This window comes from Mobula birostris, chromosome 2 (genome assembly GCF_030028105.1).
Source record: "Mobula birostris isolate sMobBir1 chromosome 2, sMobBir1.hap1, whole genome shotgun sequence".
Lineage (NCBI taxonomy): Eukaryota > Metazoa > Chordata > Chondrichthyes > Myliobatiformes > Myliobatidae > Mobula > Mobula birostris.
This window is the reverse complement of record NC_092371.1, coordinates 78138873-78157555: the sequence shown is the minus strand read 5'-3', so window position 1 is coordinate 78157555 and position 18683 is coordinate 78138873. Positions and strand designations below refer to the sequence as shown.

Sequence of the window (18683 nt, the reverse complement as noted above, 5' to 3'; positions counted from 1 at the left end):
TTCTTGGCAAATTTTTCTACAGGAGTGGTTTGCCATTGCCTTCTTCTGGGCAGTGTCTTTCCAAGACAGGTGACCCCAGCCATTATCAATGCTCTACAGAGATTGTCTGCCTGGTGTCCGTGGTCGCATAACCGGGACTTGTGATATGCTCCAGCTGCTCATATGACCATCCACCACCTGCTCCCGTGGGTTCACGTGACCCTGATTGGTGGGCTAAGCCAGTGTTACACCTTGCCCAAGGGTGATCTGCCGGCTGGTGGAGGGAAGGAGCACCTTACACCTCCTTTGGTGGAGACATATCTCCACCCTGCCACCAAATAAGTACATCAGGGTATTAAAAAGGACGAACAGAATGCAGAATACAGACAGGTACATGGATAGAAAAGGTTTAGAGCTGGGGTTTCCAACCGGGGATCCTCGGACCCCTTGCTTAATGGTGTTGGTCCATGACATAAAAAAGGTTGGGAACCCTTGGTTTATAGGGACTTGCGCCAAACACAGGCAAATGGGACGAGTTCAGATGGGAAGTTTGGTCGGTATGGAACAGATGGGCCTGTTTCCATGATGCCTTCCATCAAGACTGCATTCTTATTTCGGGGTCATTATGGTCAATCTTCACACTTGTTCTCATCACCTGGCAGTCTGGGAGGTGTCCCCATAAACTTGCCTTCTAGAAGGGATGTGTTAGGGTGTCCCGACTGGGTCTTGTCGTTTTCCTTCAAATGCAACCGCCGAACGAGCCTTCTGTTCACTTCCAGCTCCTGAACTGCATTATGGACATGGTGGAGAAGACCCGGCGGTCCCTGGCCGTCCTCTGTCGCTGCCAGGAGGCAGATCGCGAAGAGCTGAACTACTGGATGAGGCGTTACAATGACACCGAGGATGTGCGGAAGGGTGGCACCACTCACCTACGACAGCTGAGCCCCGGGAACGTGGACGCCATTCAGTCCGGTGAGCTTCGCTCTGATCCCTCACATTGGTTAGTCTTTAAGGGGAAGGGTGTTGATCTGAATCCTTCGTGTCAAGAGAGAAAATGGAGTTGCTCCGGGTAAATTGGGAGGAACCTACTGATTCCAAGTTGTCTGTCACTTCCCCCAGTGCCCCTCCTCCCTTTTTTCCCATGGTCTACTCTCCTATCACATTGCTTCTTCTCCAGCCCTTTGCCTTTTCCACCTACCATCTCCCAGCTTATTACAACATCCCACACCCCCACCCAACAGTTGCCGTTTCAGGCCGAGGCCCTTCTTCAGGACCAGGTATGGGTGGTGCAGCTGGTGGATCTGCTGCCTCACCGCTCCTGTGCCTCAAGATCAATCCCAACGGCTTGCATTTTGCATTTCTCCCTGGTGGTCCCCCGGGCGGGTTTGTAGGCTAATTGGCCTCTGTAAGTTGACCCTAGTCTGCAGGTGAAGGGTTGAAACCAGGTGGGGGAAGGGAGTAGGGGAGAGGGAAGGGAACTGATGGGAATAAAACAGGATGACTGTGAGTGGTTGCTTCATGATAGTCACATACTTGATGGGCTGAAGGGCCTGCCTCCACACTGTAGGATTCTATACAAAACCAGTGACTGAAGATTAAAGCATGCTATTGGCCTGTCCTGTGAGTCAAAAATGGCTGCTCAGGCTGTGAATAACATCTTGTTTGGGGAGGGGTACAAGCTCGCAGGTTAGAGGGGAACCCAGGTAGAGGGAAATTGGGTTGTCTTTTTGTATCAAGATCAAGGGCTTTCCAGAATTACTCTTTTCCTTTGAACTCTGAAATTCTTATCAGGCTGAGAGATTTTAATGCTGGGGAAGTGAATGTCCTCTGGGTAGATTTTTCCGTTGGTATTGCTGCAGCTTCACAGTTAGGGTGCAGCGAGAAACTGTTTCTGGACCCCCTTCCCAGCTGGTGGCATAGTGGCATCAGCGTCGGACTTCAGGACGAAAGGTCCCGAGTTCGAATCCAGCCAGCTCCCCTGCATGCTTTCCATCTGTGTTGGGTTACGAGCTGGTGATCTCTTTGGAAACTCACCCAGCAGAAGGCAATGGCAAACCACTGCTGTAACTTGCCTCGTACGCAGTTTCCCACTACGTCAGAGAGGCGTGGAGGGAAATCGCCCGCTAACCAGAGAAACTCTGGATGCAACATACCTTTCCTTTCCTTCCTTCCTCATACAGTTTGTTCCTCACCACACCCTGGCTGACAGGTTTCTGCCCCCTGACTCACTCCAGGACAACATTCCAAGGATCAGTGGGCACTCTTGGGCTCCTCACTCGAAGAACCACACACGCGGGATGATGGAGGAACTCAGCATGACAGGGAGCATCTGGGGAGGGAAACGAACAGTCGGCGTTTCGGGCTGAGACCCTTCATCGGGACTGGAAAGGAAGGGGACAAGAGCCAGAATAAGAAGGTGGGGAGTGGGAGAGGAGTACAAGTTGGCAGGTGACAGGTGAGACCAGGTGACGGTAAAGGTGGGTGGGTGGGAGAGGGAGATGAAGTGAGAAACTGGGAGGAAATAGCTAGAAGACATAAAGGCAGAAGAAGAAGGAATATGATAGGAGAGGAATAAATGGAAGTGGGCGGGCAACTGGAGGGAGGTTGTGAGGGTAGGGGAGGGGAAGGCCACTGAAGTGAGGGAAAATAAAGATGGAGGGTTGGAGGTGTGGAAACAAAGGTAAGTGAAAAAACCTGTGTTCATGCCATCAGGTTGGAGATTGCCAAGATGGAATAGGAGAATTGGCTCCTCCAACCCATGTTTAGCTTCATTGTAGTAATAGAGGAGGTCATGGACAGACATGTTGGTCTGGAAATGGGAAGTGGAATTGAAATGGGTGGTGACTGGAGATCTTGGCTCTTGTGGCCAGTTCTTCTTCAACCTTCTTATTCTAGGTTTTGCCCCCTTCCTTTCTCATCATGATGAAGTGCCTCAGCCTGAAATGTCGACTGTTTATTCCTCTCCATAGATACTGCCTGACCTGCTGAGGTCCTCGAGATTTCCAGCTTCTGCAGAATCTCTTGGGCTCCTCAACCCATTGCCCCTCTGGGCTGTGGATCACGTGGCAACGTGAGGCTGTGCATCTAAACTTCATCCTGCCCTGGCTTCCCATCTATAAAACCTTAAGATATAGGAAAATAATTAGGCCATTCAGCCCATCCAATCATGGCTAATTATCCTGCCTCGTCACTGTAACTTTTGGCGCCCTTACCAATTATGAACTATTAACCCCCCCTTTAAATATACCCAATGACTTGGCCCCGACAGCCATCTGTGGCGATGAATTCCACAGATTCGCCACCTCTGGCTGAGCAAATTCCTTCTCATCTCTGTTCTAAAGCTTCCATTCAGAGGCTGCGTCTGCTAATCCTAGACTTCCCCCATCCTCCTGCACCTTTCCCCACACTGGCCCAGCTGGCGGGCATTTTGTGACCGCGCCCAGTGTCAGTTGTCGCCACACAAAATGGTGCCTTGCCATCTGGATTGCTTGTTGTCCCTGTATGTGGTTGAGGTCCCTTCCCTGCCTCGGCTCATGCAGGCAGCTTGACAGTGCTGAATGAACAGCCGGTCTGTCTGAGCTGATTTGCATTCACATATTGTCTTTCACAAGCTCCCTGGAATTCATTATACCTTTCAGAAATGCAGTCATTCAGATGTAAAGCGGTACAGATAATTTGTATACAAGAAGATCCCAGAGCTAGCAAAGGAAAGCTGCAGGTCGTCGGGGAACTGTTTCACCTGGGGAGTCCGAGTCAGGTTTATTATCACTGACTTATTGGGGCAGCACAGTCGAGTAGTGGTTAGCTAACACTATTAAGGCTGATCTGTACTCATGTGTACTAGCTTGTGCCGTAGCCTACGCAAGTGGGCTACGCCGTTGTGAGCATTTATATTTGTCCGTTGGTGTGTCTGCGTCACTCTGCAATTCACCGCCAAAACGCTAGTTGGTGATGGGGTTTCTATGCCACTCTGTTGAAACTCAACACGAAGAAACTCAAACTTCAAACAATGGCGACTGAAACTGAAGGAGGGTGAATTTTCTGTGCTTGTCCGGCCACTGAGAGACATGGACGAGGAGATGCATCTCAAATGTTTTTGGATGTTGGCAGGTAGATTTGACGATTTGGTTCATAGTCTCCAACAACTTATTTCGCATCAGTGTACGCACAGTATACTCAGAGACTGGCAATCACCATTCGAGTTTTAGCTTCAGGTGGATGTCAACAGGCTGCAGCAGCTAGCTACAAACTGGCGTCAAGCACAGGGTCCTCCATAATTTTGGAGGTCTGTAAAGCTTTATGGAAAGCATTGCAGCCAGAGTTCCTTCCCTGCCCTTCAGTTGCCCAATGGGAAGCTACTGCAGTGTAGGAGGAAATGCGATGCTACCAAGCGGACCAATCACAGTTGTTTTGGTCTGTATCGCCGCGACGCGTAGTTACATTTTGGGAGAGGTGCACATTAGGCTACGGCGTAGAGTACAGCGTAGGGTACACGGCTACAGCGTACATTTGATGCACAAGTATAAATCAGCCTTCACAGTGCCAGCGACCTGGGTTGGATTCATCCATCATCTGTAAGGAGCTTATACCTTCTCCGCATGACTGTGTGGGTTTCCTCTGTGTGCCCCTGTTTCCTCCCACAGTCCAAAGACGTACAGGTTAATTGGGCTTACAGGTATAATTGTGTGCTGTATCTCTAAATAGTAATGCGAAACAGTGCAAATAATTTGCATGCGGGGTGGGGGGCAAGGGGTTCCTACAGCAAGTAACGTTAAGTTGAGGAGATCATCGAGGACGTTCATCAGGGAATTCAGAATCAGGTTTATTATCACCGACATATGCTGTGAAATATGTTACAAGGGTGTTGCCTGGATTGGGGAGCATGCCTTTATGAGAATAATTTGAGTGAACTCGGCCTTTTCTCCTTGGAGCGACGGAGGATGAGGGGTGATCTGATAGAGGTGTATAAGATGATGAGAGGCATTGATCGTGTGGATAGTCAGAGGCTTTCTCCCAGGGCTGAGATAGCTGCCACAAGAGGACACAGGTTTAAGGTGCTTGGGAGTAGGTACAGAGGAGATGTCAGGGGTAAGTTTTTTATGCAGAGAGTGGTGAGTACATGGAATGGGCTGCTGGTGGTGGAGGTGGATACGATAGGTCTTTTAAGAGACTCCTGGGTTAGGTACATGGAGCTTAGAAAATGGAGGGCTATGGGTAAGCCTAGGTAGTTCTAAGGTAAGGACATGTTTGGCACAGCTTTGTGGGCCTAAGGGCCTGTATTGTGCTGTAAGTTTTCTATGTTTACGTGGCAGTGGTACAGAGTAAAACATAAAAATTACAAAGAGTTACAAAATAGATAAATAGTGCCAAAGTCAAATAGGAAGGTAGTGCTGATGGGTCCATGGACTATTCAATAATCTGATGGTGGCCTGATTGTTTCCAGGCTTGTGTTTGCAATCCTTTTTTATAAACACTACCACATTATCCTCATTAGACCTCATTATAGGAAGGCTGTGGAGGCGTTAGAGACGGTGTAGAGGGGAATGTACCAGGATGCTGCCTGGATTGGAGAGCATGTCTGGCTGAGAGGAAAGGTTGAGTGAGCAAGGGCTTTTCTCTTTGGAGCGAAAGAGGGTGAGGGGTGATTTGATAAGAGTTGTACTAGATGATGAAAGACATAGGTAGAGTGAACAGCCAGTGCCTTTTTCCCAGGGTATAAATGGCTAATACAAGGAGGCATAATTTTAAGGTGATTGGAGGAAAGTATGGGGGATGGTGTCAGGTAGGTGTTTTATACAGAGAGCGGAGGGTGCATGGAACACTGTCAGGGGTGGTGGTAGAGGCAAATACATTAGGGACATTTATAAAGCTCTTAAATATGCATGTGGATGATAGAAAATGGTGAGCTATGTGGGGGGAAGGGTTCGATTGATCTTAAAATAGGGTAGGAGGTTGGCATGACATCGTGGGCTGTAGGGTCTGTACTGAGAGGTACTGTTCTACAGTACTGTGCAAAAGTCTTAAGCACAAACTATGTATAGCTAGGGTGACTAAAACTTTTGTAGAGTACTGTATTTGTCAATGCAGAGCAGACAGCAAGTTTGTAAATCTGGCAGGAGCAAAGGATGTTGGGAATGGTGAGGATGGAGCTCCACAGGAGGGGTGTGTGACAGGTGGCAGAGAAGGAGAGCCAGGGGCGGGAGGTGGCACGAGTGCAGACACACCCAGCCCTGAGACACAGGCCAAGGTCATTTGATTCCAAATACCTTGGATTATTGATCATATGAGAATGTCTTTAGTCATAGTCATATAGTCATAGTCATACTTTATTGATCCCGGGGGAAATTGGTTTTCGTTACAGTTGCACCATAAATAATTAAATAGTAATAAAACCATAAATAATTAAATAGAAATATGTAAATTATGCCAGGAGATAAGTCCAGGACCACCCTATTGGGTGTCTGACCCTCCAAGGGAGGAGTTATAAAGTTTGATGGCCACAGGCAGGAATGACTTCCTATGACGCTCTGTGTTGCATCTCGGTGGAATGAGTCTCTGGCTGAATGTACTCCTGTGCCCAACCAGTCCATTATGTAGTGGGATGGGAGACATTGTCCAAGGTGGCATGCAACTTGGACAGCATCCTCTTTTCAGACATCACCGTCAGAGGGTCCAGTTCTATCCCCACAACATCACTGGCTTTATGAATGAGTTTGTTGATTCTGTTGCTGTCTGCTACCCCAGCACACAACCGCAAACATGATAGCACTGGCCACCACAGACTCGTAGAACATCCTCAGCATCGTCCGACAGATGTTAAAGGACCTCAGTCTCCTCAGGAAATAGAAACAGCTCTGACCCTTCTTGTAGATAGCCTCAGGTGTTCTTTGACCAGTCCAGTTTATTGTCAATTCGTATCCCCAGGTATTTGTAATCCTCCACCATGTCTACACTGACCCCCTGGATGGAAACCGGGGTCACCGGTACCTTAGTTCTCCTCAGGTCTACCACCAGCTCCTTAGTCTTTTTCTGATGCTTCCCTCTCCCGATCCATGATTCCCCTCTCCCTGCCCCTTTCCCACTCTCAGTCCACAATAGAGACCCACATCAGCTTCAGATTTATCATCACTCACATAGGTCATGAGATTAGTTATTCTTGTACCAGCAACAGCTGCAATGCATAAGATTAGTACAAAGGTCTTGGGCTCCCTAGCTATATAAAAGTACCCAGACTTCTGCACAGTACTATATATCCTATACTCTGTCTGAGCAAGTAGCTGCCATAGAGTTGTAGTCATAGAGCGATTAATACTGAAAAAGGCCCTTTAGCCCATTGAGTCCATATCAACAATCAAACATCAATTCTACTTTATCCTATTTTCTTTCTCTCCTCATGATCTCATCAGCTCCCCGACGTTCTATCAGTCATCGACACTCCAGGGTCAGTTTTACCATGGTAATCGGTTCACCAGTCCACGCGTCTGGGATGTAAGAGGAAGCCCACATGGTCACAGGGGAAGTATGCAGACTAGACACAGAAAGCGAGAGAGTGCCCGAGGTCCGGAGGGAACGGGGTTTCTGGGTCTTATCAGGCCATTTGTTCCGCAGTGTTTGAAGTCTGCTGAAAGAAGGCAGACCTGACAGTGCAGCATGAGAGGGATCTGACTCCACAAGCCACAATGGAAAAGAGTAAACAGTTGATGTTTCAGGCTGAAACCCTTCAGTTGTCACTATATTGCCGGAGGAAGGAGACCTCTCCAATCCTCTGATGTCATCATTTGCCAGGATGCAGTGTTCATCTCACTGAACCTGTTATCTCTGCCTGCACTGGAGATTCCTCTGGTGAAAGTATGGGGAATAGGCTTCCATTTACTTGAAGTTGATTTGTGTCTCTTTAGAGCTTCTTCGGGAGATCACCCACCGACCGGCGGCTGGCTATGTCCCTGATGACATCTGGAAAAAGGCAGGTAAGACATACTGGACATCATTTAGCCTCTCTTGGTTTAGATTACAGCAACTCTTCTCTTCTGAACATAAAAATCAGAGGAAACAGGAGCAGCGGTCCAGACCTTTAACTCCACAAGGTTGTGGCTAACCTGCTTCCATTGATTCCATATCCTTTGATTTCCTTCATGCGCAGAAATATAATGATCTCTGTGGACTTGGAGAGAATGTTTCCTATAGTCGGGGAGTCTAGGACCAGAGGACGCCCCTTTAGAACAGAGATGAGGAGGAATTTCCTTAGCCAGAGATTGGTGAATCTGTGGAATTCAGCGTACAGACATCTGTGGAGGCCAAGTCATTGGGTATATTTAAATCAAGTGTTGGTAGGTTCTTGATTAATCAGGGTGTCGAGTTATGGGAAGAAAGCAGGGGAATGGGGTTGAGAGAGATGATAAATCAGCCATGGTGGAATGGCAGAGTAGCCTGGATGGGCCATTGGCCTGATTCTGCTCCTGTGTCTTACAGTCTTATGGACTGATTGCAATGACTGCGTCTCAACAACTATCCAGGGTAGAAAATCACAAAGGTTCACTACCTACCAAGTGAAAAAAATCCCTTTCATCTCATTCTTAAATGTTCTAACTTTTGTTTGCAAACTGCGGCCCTACATACTCCTCTATTTCTCTATCATCCATGTGGCCATCTAGGAGTTTTTTTAATGTCCCTAATGTACCTGCCTCTGTCACCACCCCGGCAAGGCATTTTATGCACCCATCACTCTGTAAAAAACCTAAGACATAAGATATTTTCCCCCTATACGTTCCTCCAGGCTCTGACATCCCCCACTATTTTCAGTAGTTCCTCTTAATGTCAGAGATTGTACACAGTATACAACCTGAAATTCTTACTCTTCACAGACATCCACAAAACAGAAGAAAACCCCGAAGAATGAATGACAGAAAAATATTAGAATCCCAAAGCCCCCACTCCCCCCTCCCACACACATCGACCCTTCCCCACTTGTTCCAGCAGGAAGCATCAGCACCCAGCAACCACCTCCATTCCTGCAATCACCTTAAAATTATACCCCCTCTATTAGCTATTTCTGTCCTAGGAAAAGTCTCTGGCTATCCATATGATGTGTACCTCTTATCTTCTTGTATGCCTGTATCAAGTCATCACTCGTCCTCCTTCGCCCCAAAGAGAAAAGCCCTACGTTGCTCAACCTTACTTCATAAGACCTGCTCTCTAATCCAGGAACCATTCAGATAAATCTCCTATACACCCTCTCTAATTCCTTCCACATCTTTCCTATAATGAGAGGACCAGAACTGGACACATTATTCCAAGTGTGGACTAATTAGAGTTTTGTAGAGCTGCAATGGGACCTGTGGTGTGGAAACATCTCAATAGATGAGTGTAGTTATCCCCTTTTGTTGAAGAGCCTGATTGTTGAGGGGTGGTAACTGTCCTTGAACCTGGTGGTGCGAGTCCTGAGGCTCTGGTACCTTCTACCTGACGGCGGCAACAAGAAAGGAGCACGGCCTGGGTGGTATGGATTTTTGATGATGGATGCTGCTTTTCATGTAGAGGTTTTCAGTGGCTGGGAGGGCTTTACCCATGATGTACTGGGCTGAATCCACTACTGAGGTGACTTCTGTACATTAAATACTAGATTTTTAAAAAAATGTTTTGCAAGTTTGGATTTTTTTTTTTTGTCCACATAAAGTTTTAGATTAAAAAAGAAGCTTCACCTCCTGTTGGTGGTAACAAAAGGATAATAGTAGTATTGAAGAAAGACTACCAATAATGAACTGTGATACTTAGTCACTAAAATACCTTGGTGACCTGCCAGACAATGAGGCTTTCCCTTGATCGGGGTCACCCATGGACATTGTGATCCAGCTGTCTGCGTGATACACAAGCCAGAGCAGTGCGATATAGGGAGCTGGGTTAGATTTAGGTTCTGTTAATAACAGAGAATGTATACAGTATACAACCTTAAATTTGTACTCTTCACAGACATCCGTGCAACAAGGGACCCCATAGAATGAATGATAGGACATTGAAGCCCCGAAACCACCCCCCCCACCCTTCGCAGAAGCAGCAGCAAGCATCAACCTCCCATTCCCCCCTTGCACTGACAATAGCAAGTTCATTGACATCCATCCCCAACCCCCACACCATGCACGCAACAGCAAAATCTGATCCAGAGTCCATCAAAACTACAGTCCATCACTCAACACTTTGGTATCACCGACAGGCTTTCTCTCACCAGCGAGGGAGAGAGAGAGAGAGAGAGACCGCTCCTGCAACAATACGAGGGGAGACCAGCAACTCGCCGTTCTGATGTTACAACCTTCCACGTTGCTTCTTCAAACCGTCGGTGGGAATCGCTCGAGTACAGGGAGCTAGTGGCATAACACATCTTTGGGAGGTGTGGCTCTCAGTGCTTGAAAGGCCAGGTCACTGTGTGCTCACTCCTGCAGGCACAGGGTACTTCTGCTCTCTTTGTGCCTGGTAAACAATACAGTTTGAAGACGACTAAATAAGCTTCTGGTTATGGTTTTACAACCCAGTGGTCATGATATGATTTGTTCTCTTGAAAGTGCAACCATAGCAATAAGGTTATATTTCATTCTACATACTCTAGCTGGAGTGTTCAGTTAGATTGAATAGCCTAGAACTTGGAACAAGTTGAGCATATTGTTCACAATATTTAGACAAATTTCCAGTAACACGTTCCAGCTTTTCCATTGTCAGAAAGAGACCGGATAAGCTAAGTTTGTTTTCTTGGAGTACAGGAGGCTAAAAGGGAACTCTGGGAGAGGCAGATAAAATTATGTGAGGGGTCAGATAGGGTGGAGAGCAAAAATCCTTTTCCTGGCAATAGAAATGGGTTCTCGGGCTTAGAGGCTAAGGAACATGTGAAGGCCAGGAGCTGGACTTGGTTGTCAGAGGCTGCTTGAGACGCATACCATTGGGAGCGTCTAATAGGTAGGTCAGGGGTTCCCAGCCTTTTTTATGCCATGGACCCTTACCATTAACCGAGCGGTCCATGGACCCAGGTTGGGAATCCATTACCATCACCCTGCTGCTATAGCAACCCTAAGGACCTGCCAGAAAGGCATACAGTCAAAACTGATTGCCAGCCTGAGGTTGAGAGAAGGTACTACATAAATGCGGAAGGGCAAAAAAATAGTTGGATAATTGAATGTTCATACCATTGGGTTGTAGACTATCCAGGTGGAAAATTGAGTGCTGCTTTTGTAGTTTATGTTTAGCCTCACATTGGCAGTAATGAAAGCCAAGGACTGACAGTTTGGTGTGGGTGAGTTTGACCTTACACTGCCAACAGGGAAATTATAGACGCAAGAGATTTTGCAACTGTTGGAAGTCCAAAGCAACACACACAAAATGCTGGAGGAACTCAGCTGGTCAGGCAGCATCTGTGGAAAAGAGTAAACTGCAGCGTTTTAGGCTGAGATCCTTCATCAGGACTGGAAAGGAAGGGGAAAGGTGCCAGAATAAGAAGGTGGGGAGAGGGGAGGAGGACAAGGTGGAAGGTGGTAGGTGAAGCCAGGTGGGTGGGGGAAGAGGAATGAAGTAAGAAGCTGGAAGGTGATAGGTGAAAGGGCTGGAGAAGAGGGAATGTGTTAGGAGGGAGAATGGACCATGTGAGAAAGGAAGGGAAGAGGGGCACCAGCGGGAGGTTATAGGCAGTGGTGGAGAAGAAGTAAGAGGGCAGAGTGGGGAATAGAAGAAGAGGGAAGTTGGAGGGGGAATTGTAAGTTGGAAAAATTGATTGGTTGGACGCTGACTAGATGGATATGAGGTGTTGCTCCTCTACTCTGAGAGTGACCACGTTATGGCAGAGGAGAGGCCATGGAGCAACGTGTCGGAACAGGAATGGGAATAGGAATTAAAATGGTTGGCTTCTGGGAAATCCTGCTTTTTGCAGATGGAGCCGAGGTGCTTGACAAAGCGGCCCCCAATCTAGTTTGGGTCTCACCAATGTGGAGGAGGCCACACCAGGAGCAGCAGATACAGTAGACGACCTCAGCAGGTTCGCAGGTGAAGTGTTGCCTCACCTGGAAGGGGCCCTGAATGGAGGTGAGGGAGGAGGTGAATGGGCAGGTTTTGCTCTTCTGCCACCTGCAGGGATAAACGCCAGGAGGTAAATACAATAGATTCTGTTGATGCTGGAAATCCAGAGTAACACACACAGAATGCTGGAGGAACTCAGCAGGAACTTGATGCTGATTCTTCATTCATGCCCATAGATCCTGCCTGATCTGATGAGTTCCTCCAGCATTTTGTGTGTATTTCCCTTGAGGTGCTGCATTTATTTCAGGGAATAATATGTATGAATGTGGCACAGGATTCAAGGGGTAAATGACACAGATAAATAAATCATTGGCTGGTCGGGCTAATGTAAAAATAAAACCTCTGGTCCTCCCTTCCTGGGAAGGGGGTGGGAGGGAGGGAAGGGAGAGAGAGATGAAAGGAAGAAGAATTATTCAAACTTGACTGAGCTACAGCTAGAATACAAAAGCATATAGAGGCCCTTCAAATGATTTATAACGATCATGTCAGAACAGGGTGGTTTTTCTTTCCAGGAAAGCTTAACAGTCCTGAAGTTATTTTGTCAAAAAATGAGCAAGCGCATAACAGAGGTGTTTACCAAGTGTTTGGCAAAAACATTTCCACTAGCAGGAGAAACTGCAATGTAAAATTGTCCTTAATAAACCTTACAGGATCTTTGTTCGAGTTCAATATAGATGTATGCCACCATATACCAACCTGAGATTCTTCTTGCGGGCATACTCAACAAATCCAGTAACCATAATAGAATCAATGAAAGACCTCACCCAACAGGGCGGACAACCAGTGTGCAAAAATCAACAAACTCTGCAAATACTAAAAGAAAGAAGAAAAGAGAAAATTAATTAATTAACTAACTAATTAATGCAGCATAATAAAAAATTAAGTAAATTGAATGGGTAACCAAACTAATAAATACATTTATTTGTTGACAGAATGTAAGGAGGTTGGGGCTGAGAAGGAAAATTGATCAGCCACAATGAAATGATGGAGCAGACTGAATGGTCACATGGTCTAATTCTGTTCCTATATCTTCTGATCTTATAAATAAATAAGCAATAAATATCAAGAGCGTGGGATGAAGAGTCCTTGAAAATGAGTCCATTGGTTTTGGGAACATTTTAATGATGGGGTAAGTGCAGTTGAGTGAAGTTATCCCCTTTCGTTCAACAGCCTAATGGTTGCGGGGTACTAACTGTTCCTCAACCTGGTGGTGTGAGTCATGAGCTTCCTGTACCTCCTTCCTGGTGGTAGCAGGAAGAAGAGAGCCTGACCTGGGTGGTGGTGATGATCCCTGATGGTGAACGCTGCTTTCCTGCGACAGCGCTCTGTGTAGATGTGTTCAGTGATGGGGAGGGCTTTACCCGTGATGGACCGGGCCGTATACACTACTCTGTAAGATTTTCCGCTCAAGGGCAATGTTGTTTCCATACCAAGCTGTGATACAGACAGTCAATATACTCTCCAACACACATCTTAACCGCTAGTTAACGGTTAATTGCCATCCAGTGATTTGGATGTGTTTGCACGGATAACAATGTCACTTCACTAAGAAAATGGTTCATTTAAAGACCGGCAGAAACTTATGAAAGTAGCTACAACAACTAAACATCAGAAATGCAGGGAGTGGATCAGTTCAAAATAAATTTATTATCAAAGTACGTATATGTCACCCTATACTACCCTGAGACTTATTTTCTTGCAGGCATTCACAGTAGAACAAAAAAATACAATGGAATCAATGAAAGACCACATTGACAAGTTTTTCAGAACATGGAACAGAGGAACAGGCCCTTTGGCCCGTAGTGCTGTGCCAAATAATGAAGCTAATGTCAGCTAATCCCTAATACCTGCATAATGTTCTTGTGCCTTCATTCTCTGCATTTGCACGAACCTGTCTGAAAGCCTCTTAACCACCTCTGTTGTATCTGCCTTCATGACCACATTCCAGGCACCCACTGCTCTCTGTGTAAAAGATTTTCCCTCCACATCTTTGAACGCCCCCTCTCGTCTTGGACATATCCCCTCAAGTACTAGACATCTTGACCATGGAAAAGGGGCACTGGTTGTCGATCTCATAATTATGTGTTTCAATTCAATCTCAGTCACACAGAACAAGATTGATTGACAGGGGAATAAGTCTGAAATGAAGTTTTCACTCTTTGCAGCTTAAATCCAACTGGAATTTCAGGGGTAGAAAACATGTTTAAGACAGAATAGTTTATTATATTTAGAGGTACAGCACAATACAGGCCCTTCCGGTCCAATGAGCCCAGACCCTCCAACTACACCCATGTGGCCAATTAACCCGCTAATCGGTACATCTTTGGACTGTGGGAGGAAACTGGAGCACCCAGAGGAAACCCACGCAGTCACAGAGAGAACACAAAATCTCTTTACAAACAGCAGAACGAATTGAACCCAGTTGACTGGTGCAGTAATTTTCTGCCTGGTGGGAGGGGCAGAAGAGAGAATGTTCAGGGTTGGAAGTTGTTATGTCTTGTAACTTCAAACACTAAATTAATTCAAAGGAAAACATTGGATTCTGGGAATACGGGTCTGACTTAATCTTTACTTTTAGCAGGGCACGTACATTTCACGTGGTAGTGTGCAATTAATGTATTTATACATATAACCTGTAGTTAATTAAACAAACAAGAATACTTAATCAAACTATATATATATAGTTTGATGTATATATATATATAAGATTACTCAAATGTTACTGAAATATCGAAAACACAACAGAAGGGTCTTTGATTATGTTGACTGCTTCGTTGAGGCAGTGAGTAATGTAGACAGAGTCCATGGTGGGGAGGCTGGCTTTTGTGATGGAACTGAGCTATGTTTGTGTAAGGCTATAGACAAACCGTGCTCCTCAGTGTCTAGGGAAACCCCACTATGTAAGCCAGTTTATGTGGGGGCTGCGTAAGTGCCCAATTCACAGATCAGACACAGCACCATAAGCGGTTAAATACATACACTTCATAAATCTTACTGCAAATATCGGTTAACAAAGAATACACCCTAAAAGAATAAAACAAAGAAAGGCGCCAAAGTTCAAATAAGAGTTTTAAAAGTCAGTGCGCTTAAGGGTTCATTGGAGCTCAATATCCCGCAGGACCTTGACCCTCCGTCCTCGGCCTCGGACGACCCGCGTGGGACCACTCCTTGGGTGGCCGACCAGAGTGCCTCCGAATGCGACCTTCCTCTGTCTTCTCCGCCCGAAAACCCGCCAAATCACACGGTCCCCAGCCATATGAGACAGAATATCACCCACAAAAAGAATAACATGGACACTCACTGGTTCGTTTCCTCCCTTATCAATAATATAACCCAAACAAGCAGGGAGAGAGAGAACTCCTTTTAACACAGTTATTATTACAGAAAAAAAAAATTATATAACATACAAAGAAGCCATTTTAGACACCTCAGCAGCCAATGTAACCAAGACCCAGTTACATTTGCAACTCAGCAATTTCTTGCAGTCTTGGGCAGAGCCGTTTTCATATCAAGCCATGATGCATCCAGATAGGATGTGTTCAGTTGGGCATCTCTAAAAATTGCTGAGGATTTGCTGAATTTCCTCAGTTTTCTGAGGATATAGAAGTGCTGGTTAGGTAATTTGGATGGGCTGAAGGACCTGTTTTCCATGGTCTTGAACCCAGAACCTTTTGATTCTGCAAGATATCACACAGCTCTGTGAGGGCTCAGTGGTGGTGATGGGGGTCTTGGGAACTTGTGTGAAATGGCTGTAGCCTGCCTTGAACAGGAAAGAGTGTGTATGTGTGAGGGCGTCGGTGTGCAGAAGAGGGTGGAAACTCAGTGAAGATGAAAAATACAAGCAGCAGGGAAAGCACCCAGTGTTGATCATGTGAGTTTGCAGTTTTGATGTTTCCTCTAACGGTCGGGTAGTTTGACAGCTGGCGGAGAAAGGCTTGGTGTCTTCGTACCAGACGGCATTCCATTCTGCGGGGGAGGGGAGAGACGGAGCGAAAAAGAGCAGAGGGTGGAAGGAAGAAAACTGTCGCGCTGTCTCACCTGCAGAAAATGCACCATCTGCCAACCCAGAGCGGAATTAGCGCCAAAGTCTCACTCTGCCCTGGCAACTTCTGGGCGCTTGGTTCCGTGAGAGTTTGTGTGTGTCGTTGCCATCTGCAGCTGGTAACCATATCACACTCTTCTCAAGCACCTGCCACTTTTTATTTATTTGTCGACAGGTTCCCCTCTGGATGGGTAAGGGATCACGATGCTTATGTTACTGCGTTGACATCCAGTTGTCTGGCCCAGATGCCCAAGTTCGAACTTGATCACAGCACCAGGTCATTGGGTTAAAAAAAAAATTCTACTTGTAGATTAAAAATCAAAATCAAAACTGTAGGTGAAGTCTCAAGAGGCAGCAGAGGCTGGAATGTGGAACAAACAGCATCTGTGGGGGAAAGGAACTAGAACATAGAACACTACAGCACAGTACAGGCCCTTCGGCCCACATTCTTGTGCCAACCTTATAAGCTACTTGAAGCTAATTGTTTTGTACATAGCCCTCCGTTTTTCAAACATGCATGTGCCTTTTTAAGAGTCTCTTAAATGTCCCAAATGTATCTACCTCAACCACCACCCCTGGCAGCATGTTCCATGCACCCACCAATCTCAGTGTAAATGTCTTACCTCTGACATTACCACCTCCCCCCCCCCTATTCTTTCCTCCATGCCCCCCGGTATTAGCCATTCCACTCTGGGAAATAGTCTCTCTGGCTAGCCACTAGGTCTATGGTTTATATCATCTTTTAGACCATAGGACATAGGAGCAGAATTAGGCCATCTGGCCCATCGAGTCTGCTCCACCATTCAATCATGGCTGATTGTTTTTCCTTCTCCTCCTCAACCCCGGTTCCTGGCCTTGTCCTGGTAACCTTTGATGCCATGTCTAATCAAGAACCTATCAATCTGTACCTTAAATACACCCAACCACCTGGCCTGCACAGCTGCGTGTGGCAACAAATTCCACAAATTCACCACCCTTTGGCTAAAGAAATTTCTCCACATCTCTGTTTTGAAAGGGCACCCCTCTATCATGAGGCTGTGTCCTCTTGTTTGGGAAACTTCCTTTCCACATCTACTCTGTCTAGGCTTTTCAACATTCAAAAGGTTTCAATGAGATCCCTTCTTATCCTTCTGAATTCCAGTGAGTACAGATCCAGAGCCATCAAACGTTCCTTGTATGAGAACGTTCCTGGAATCGTCTTTGTGAACCTCCTCTGGACCCTCTCCAGTGCCAGCACACCTTTTCTAAGATGAGAGGCCAAAAACTGTTTACGATACTCAAGGTGAGGCCTCACCAGTGCCTTATAAAGCCTCAGCATCACATCCTTGCTCTTGTATTATAGACCTCTTGAAATAAATGCTAACATGGCATTTGCCTTCCTCACCACCGACTCTACTTACAAGTTAACCTTTAGGGTGTTCTGCACAAGGACTCTCAAGTCCCTTTGCATCTCTGAATTTTCTCCCCATTTAGAAAATAGTCCGCGTTTTATTTCTACTACAAAAGTGCAAGACCATGCATTTTCCAACATTGTATTTCATTTGACACTTTCTTGCCCATACTCCTAATCTGTCTAAGTCCTTCTGCATCCTATCTGTTTCCTCAACACTACCTGCCCCTCCACCAATCTTCGGATCATCTGCAAACTTGACAACAAAGCCATCTATTCCATCATCTAAATCATTGATATACAGCATAAATAGAAGTGGTCCCAACACTGATCCCTGCGGAACACCACTAGTCACTGGCAGCCAACCAGAAAAGGATCCTGTTATTCCCACTCGCTGTCTGCTACTAACCATGTTAGTAACTTTCCTGTAATACCATGGGCTGTTAACTTGGTAAGCAGCATCGTGTGGGCACCTTGTCAAAAGCCATCTGAAAGTCCAAATATACAACATCCATTGCATCCCCTTTATCTATCCTACTTGTAATCTCCTCAAAGAATTCCAACAGGTTGGTCAGGCAGGATTTTCCCTGAAGGAAACCATGCTGACTTTGTGCAATCTTGTCCTGTGTCACCAAGTACTCCATCACCTCATTCTTAACAATTGACCCTAACATCCTCCCAATGTCTGACGTCAGGCTAACTGGTCTATAATTTTCTTCCCTTTTGCACCTTGTATCAAGTCACCTCTCATCCTTCTTCACTCCAAAGAAAGAAGTCGACAATTGTTTCAAATTGAATTGGAAAAGAATAGTTTTCCCACAGATGCTGCTCACCCTGCTGAGTATCCCCCACCAGACTGACTGTGGCAGAAAGCTGCAGGTGCTGGAAATCTGAAATATGCTTCTGTGGCAAAGTGGTGCAGGTGGTCGAGTCACTGCTCACAGCGCCAGAGTCCCGGGTTCGATCCCAACCTCAGGTACCGCTGTGACCGTGTGAGTTTCCTCCGGGTGCTCCGGTTTCCTCCCACGTCTCACAGTCATGTGGATGAGAAGGTCAATTGGCCACTGTAAATTACCCCCTTCATCTTTACTTTAAGTGAAGTGCACCTGTATCACGTGGTAATTTGATGACGTATGGCATTTACGTATTTTTACAGATAATTCGCAATTATTTAGCAAGAGTGCTTAATCAGCCAATATATATACCTGTATATGCAAGATC

At 46.2% G+C, this 18683-nt stretch overlaps 1 protein-coding gene across 6 annotated transcripts in view; it reads left to right on the top strand.

The window, feature by feature from the left end:
• LOC140187862 (protein CBFA2T2-like) overlaps nucleotides 1-18683 on the top strand; it is a 221545-nt gene that overhangs the window by 161347 nt on the left and 41515 nt on the right. For all 6 annotated transcript variants that reach the window (XM_072243700.1, XM_072243664.1, XM_072243658.1 and 3 more), the window contains exons 8-9: nucleotides 759-951; nucleotides 7878-7946. In XM_072243700.1, coding sequence (XP_072099801.1) covers nucleotides 759-951; nucleotides 7878-7946 — 262 coding nt within the window. The remainder of the gene's footprint in view (nucleotides 1-758; nucleotides 952-7877; nucleotides 7947-18683) is intronic.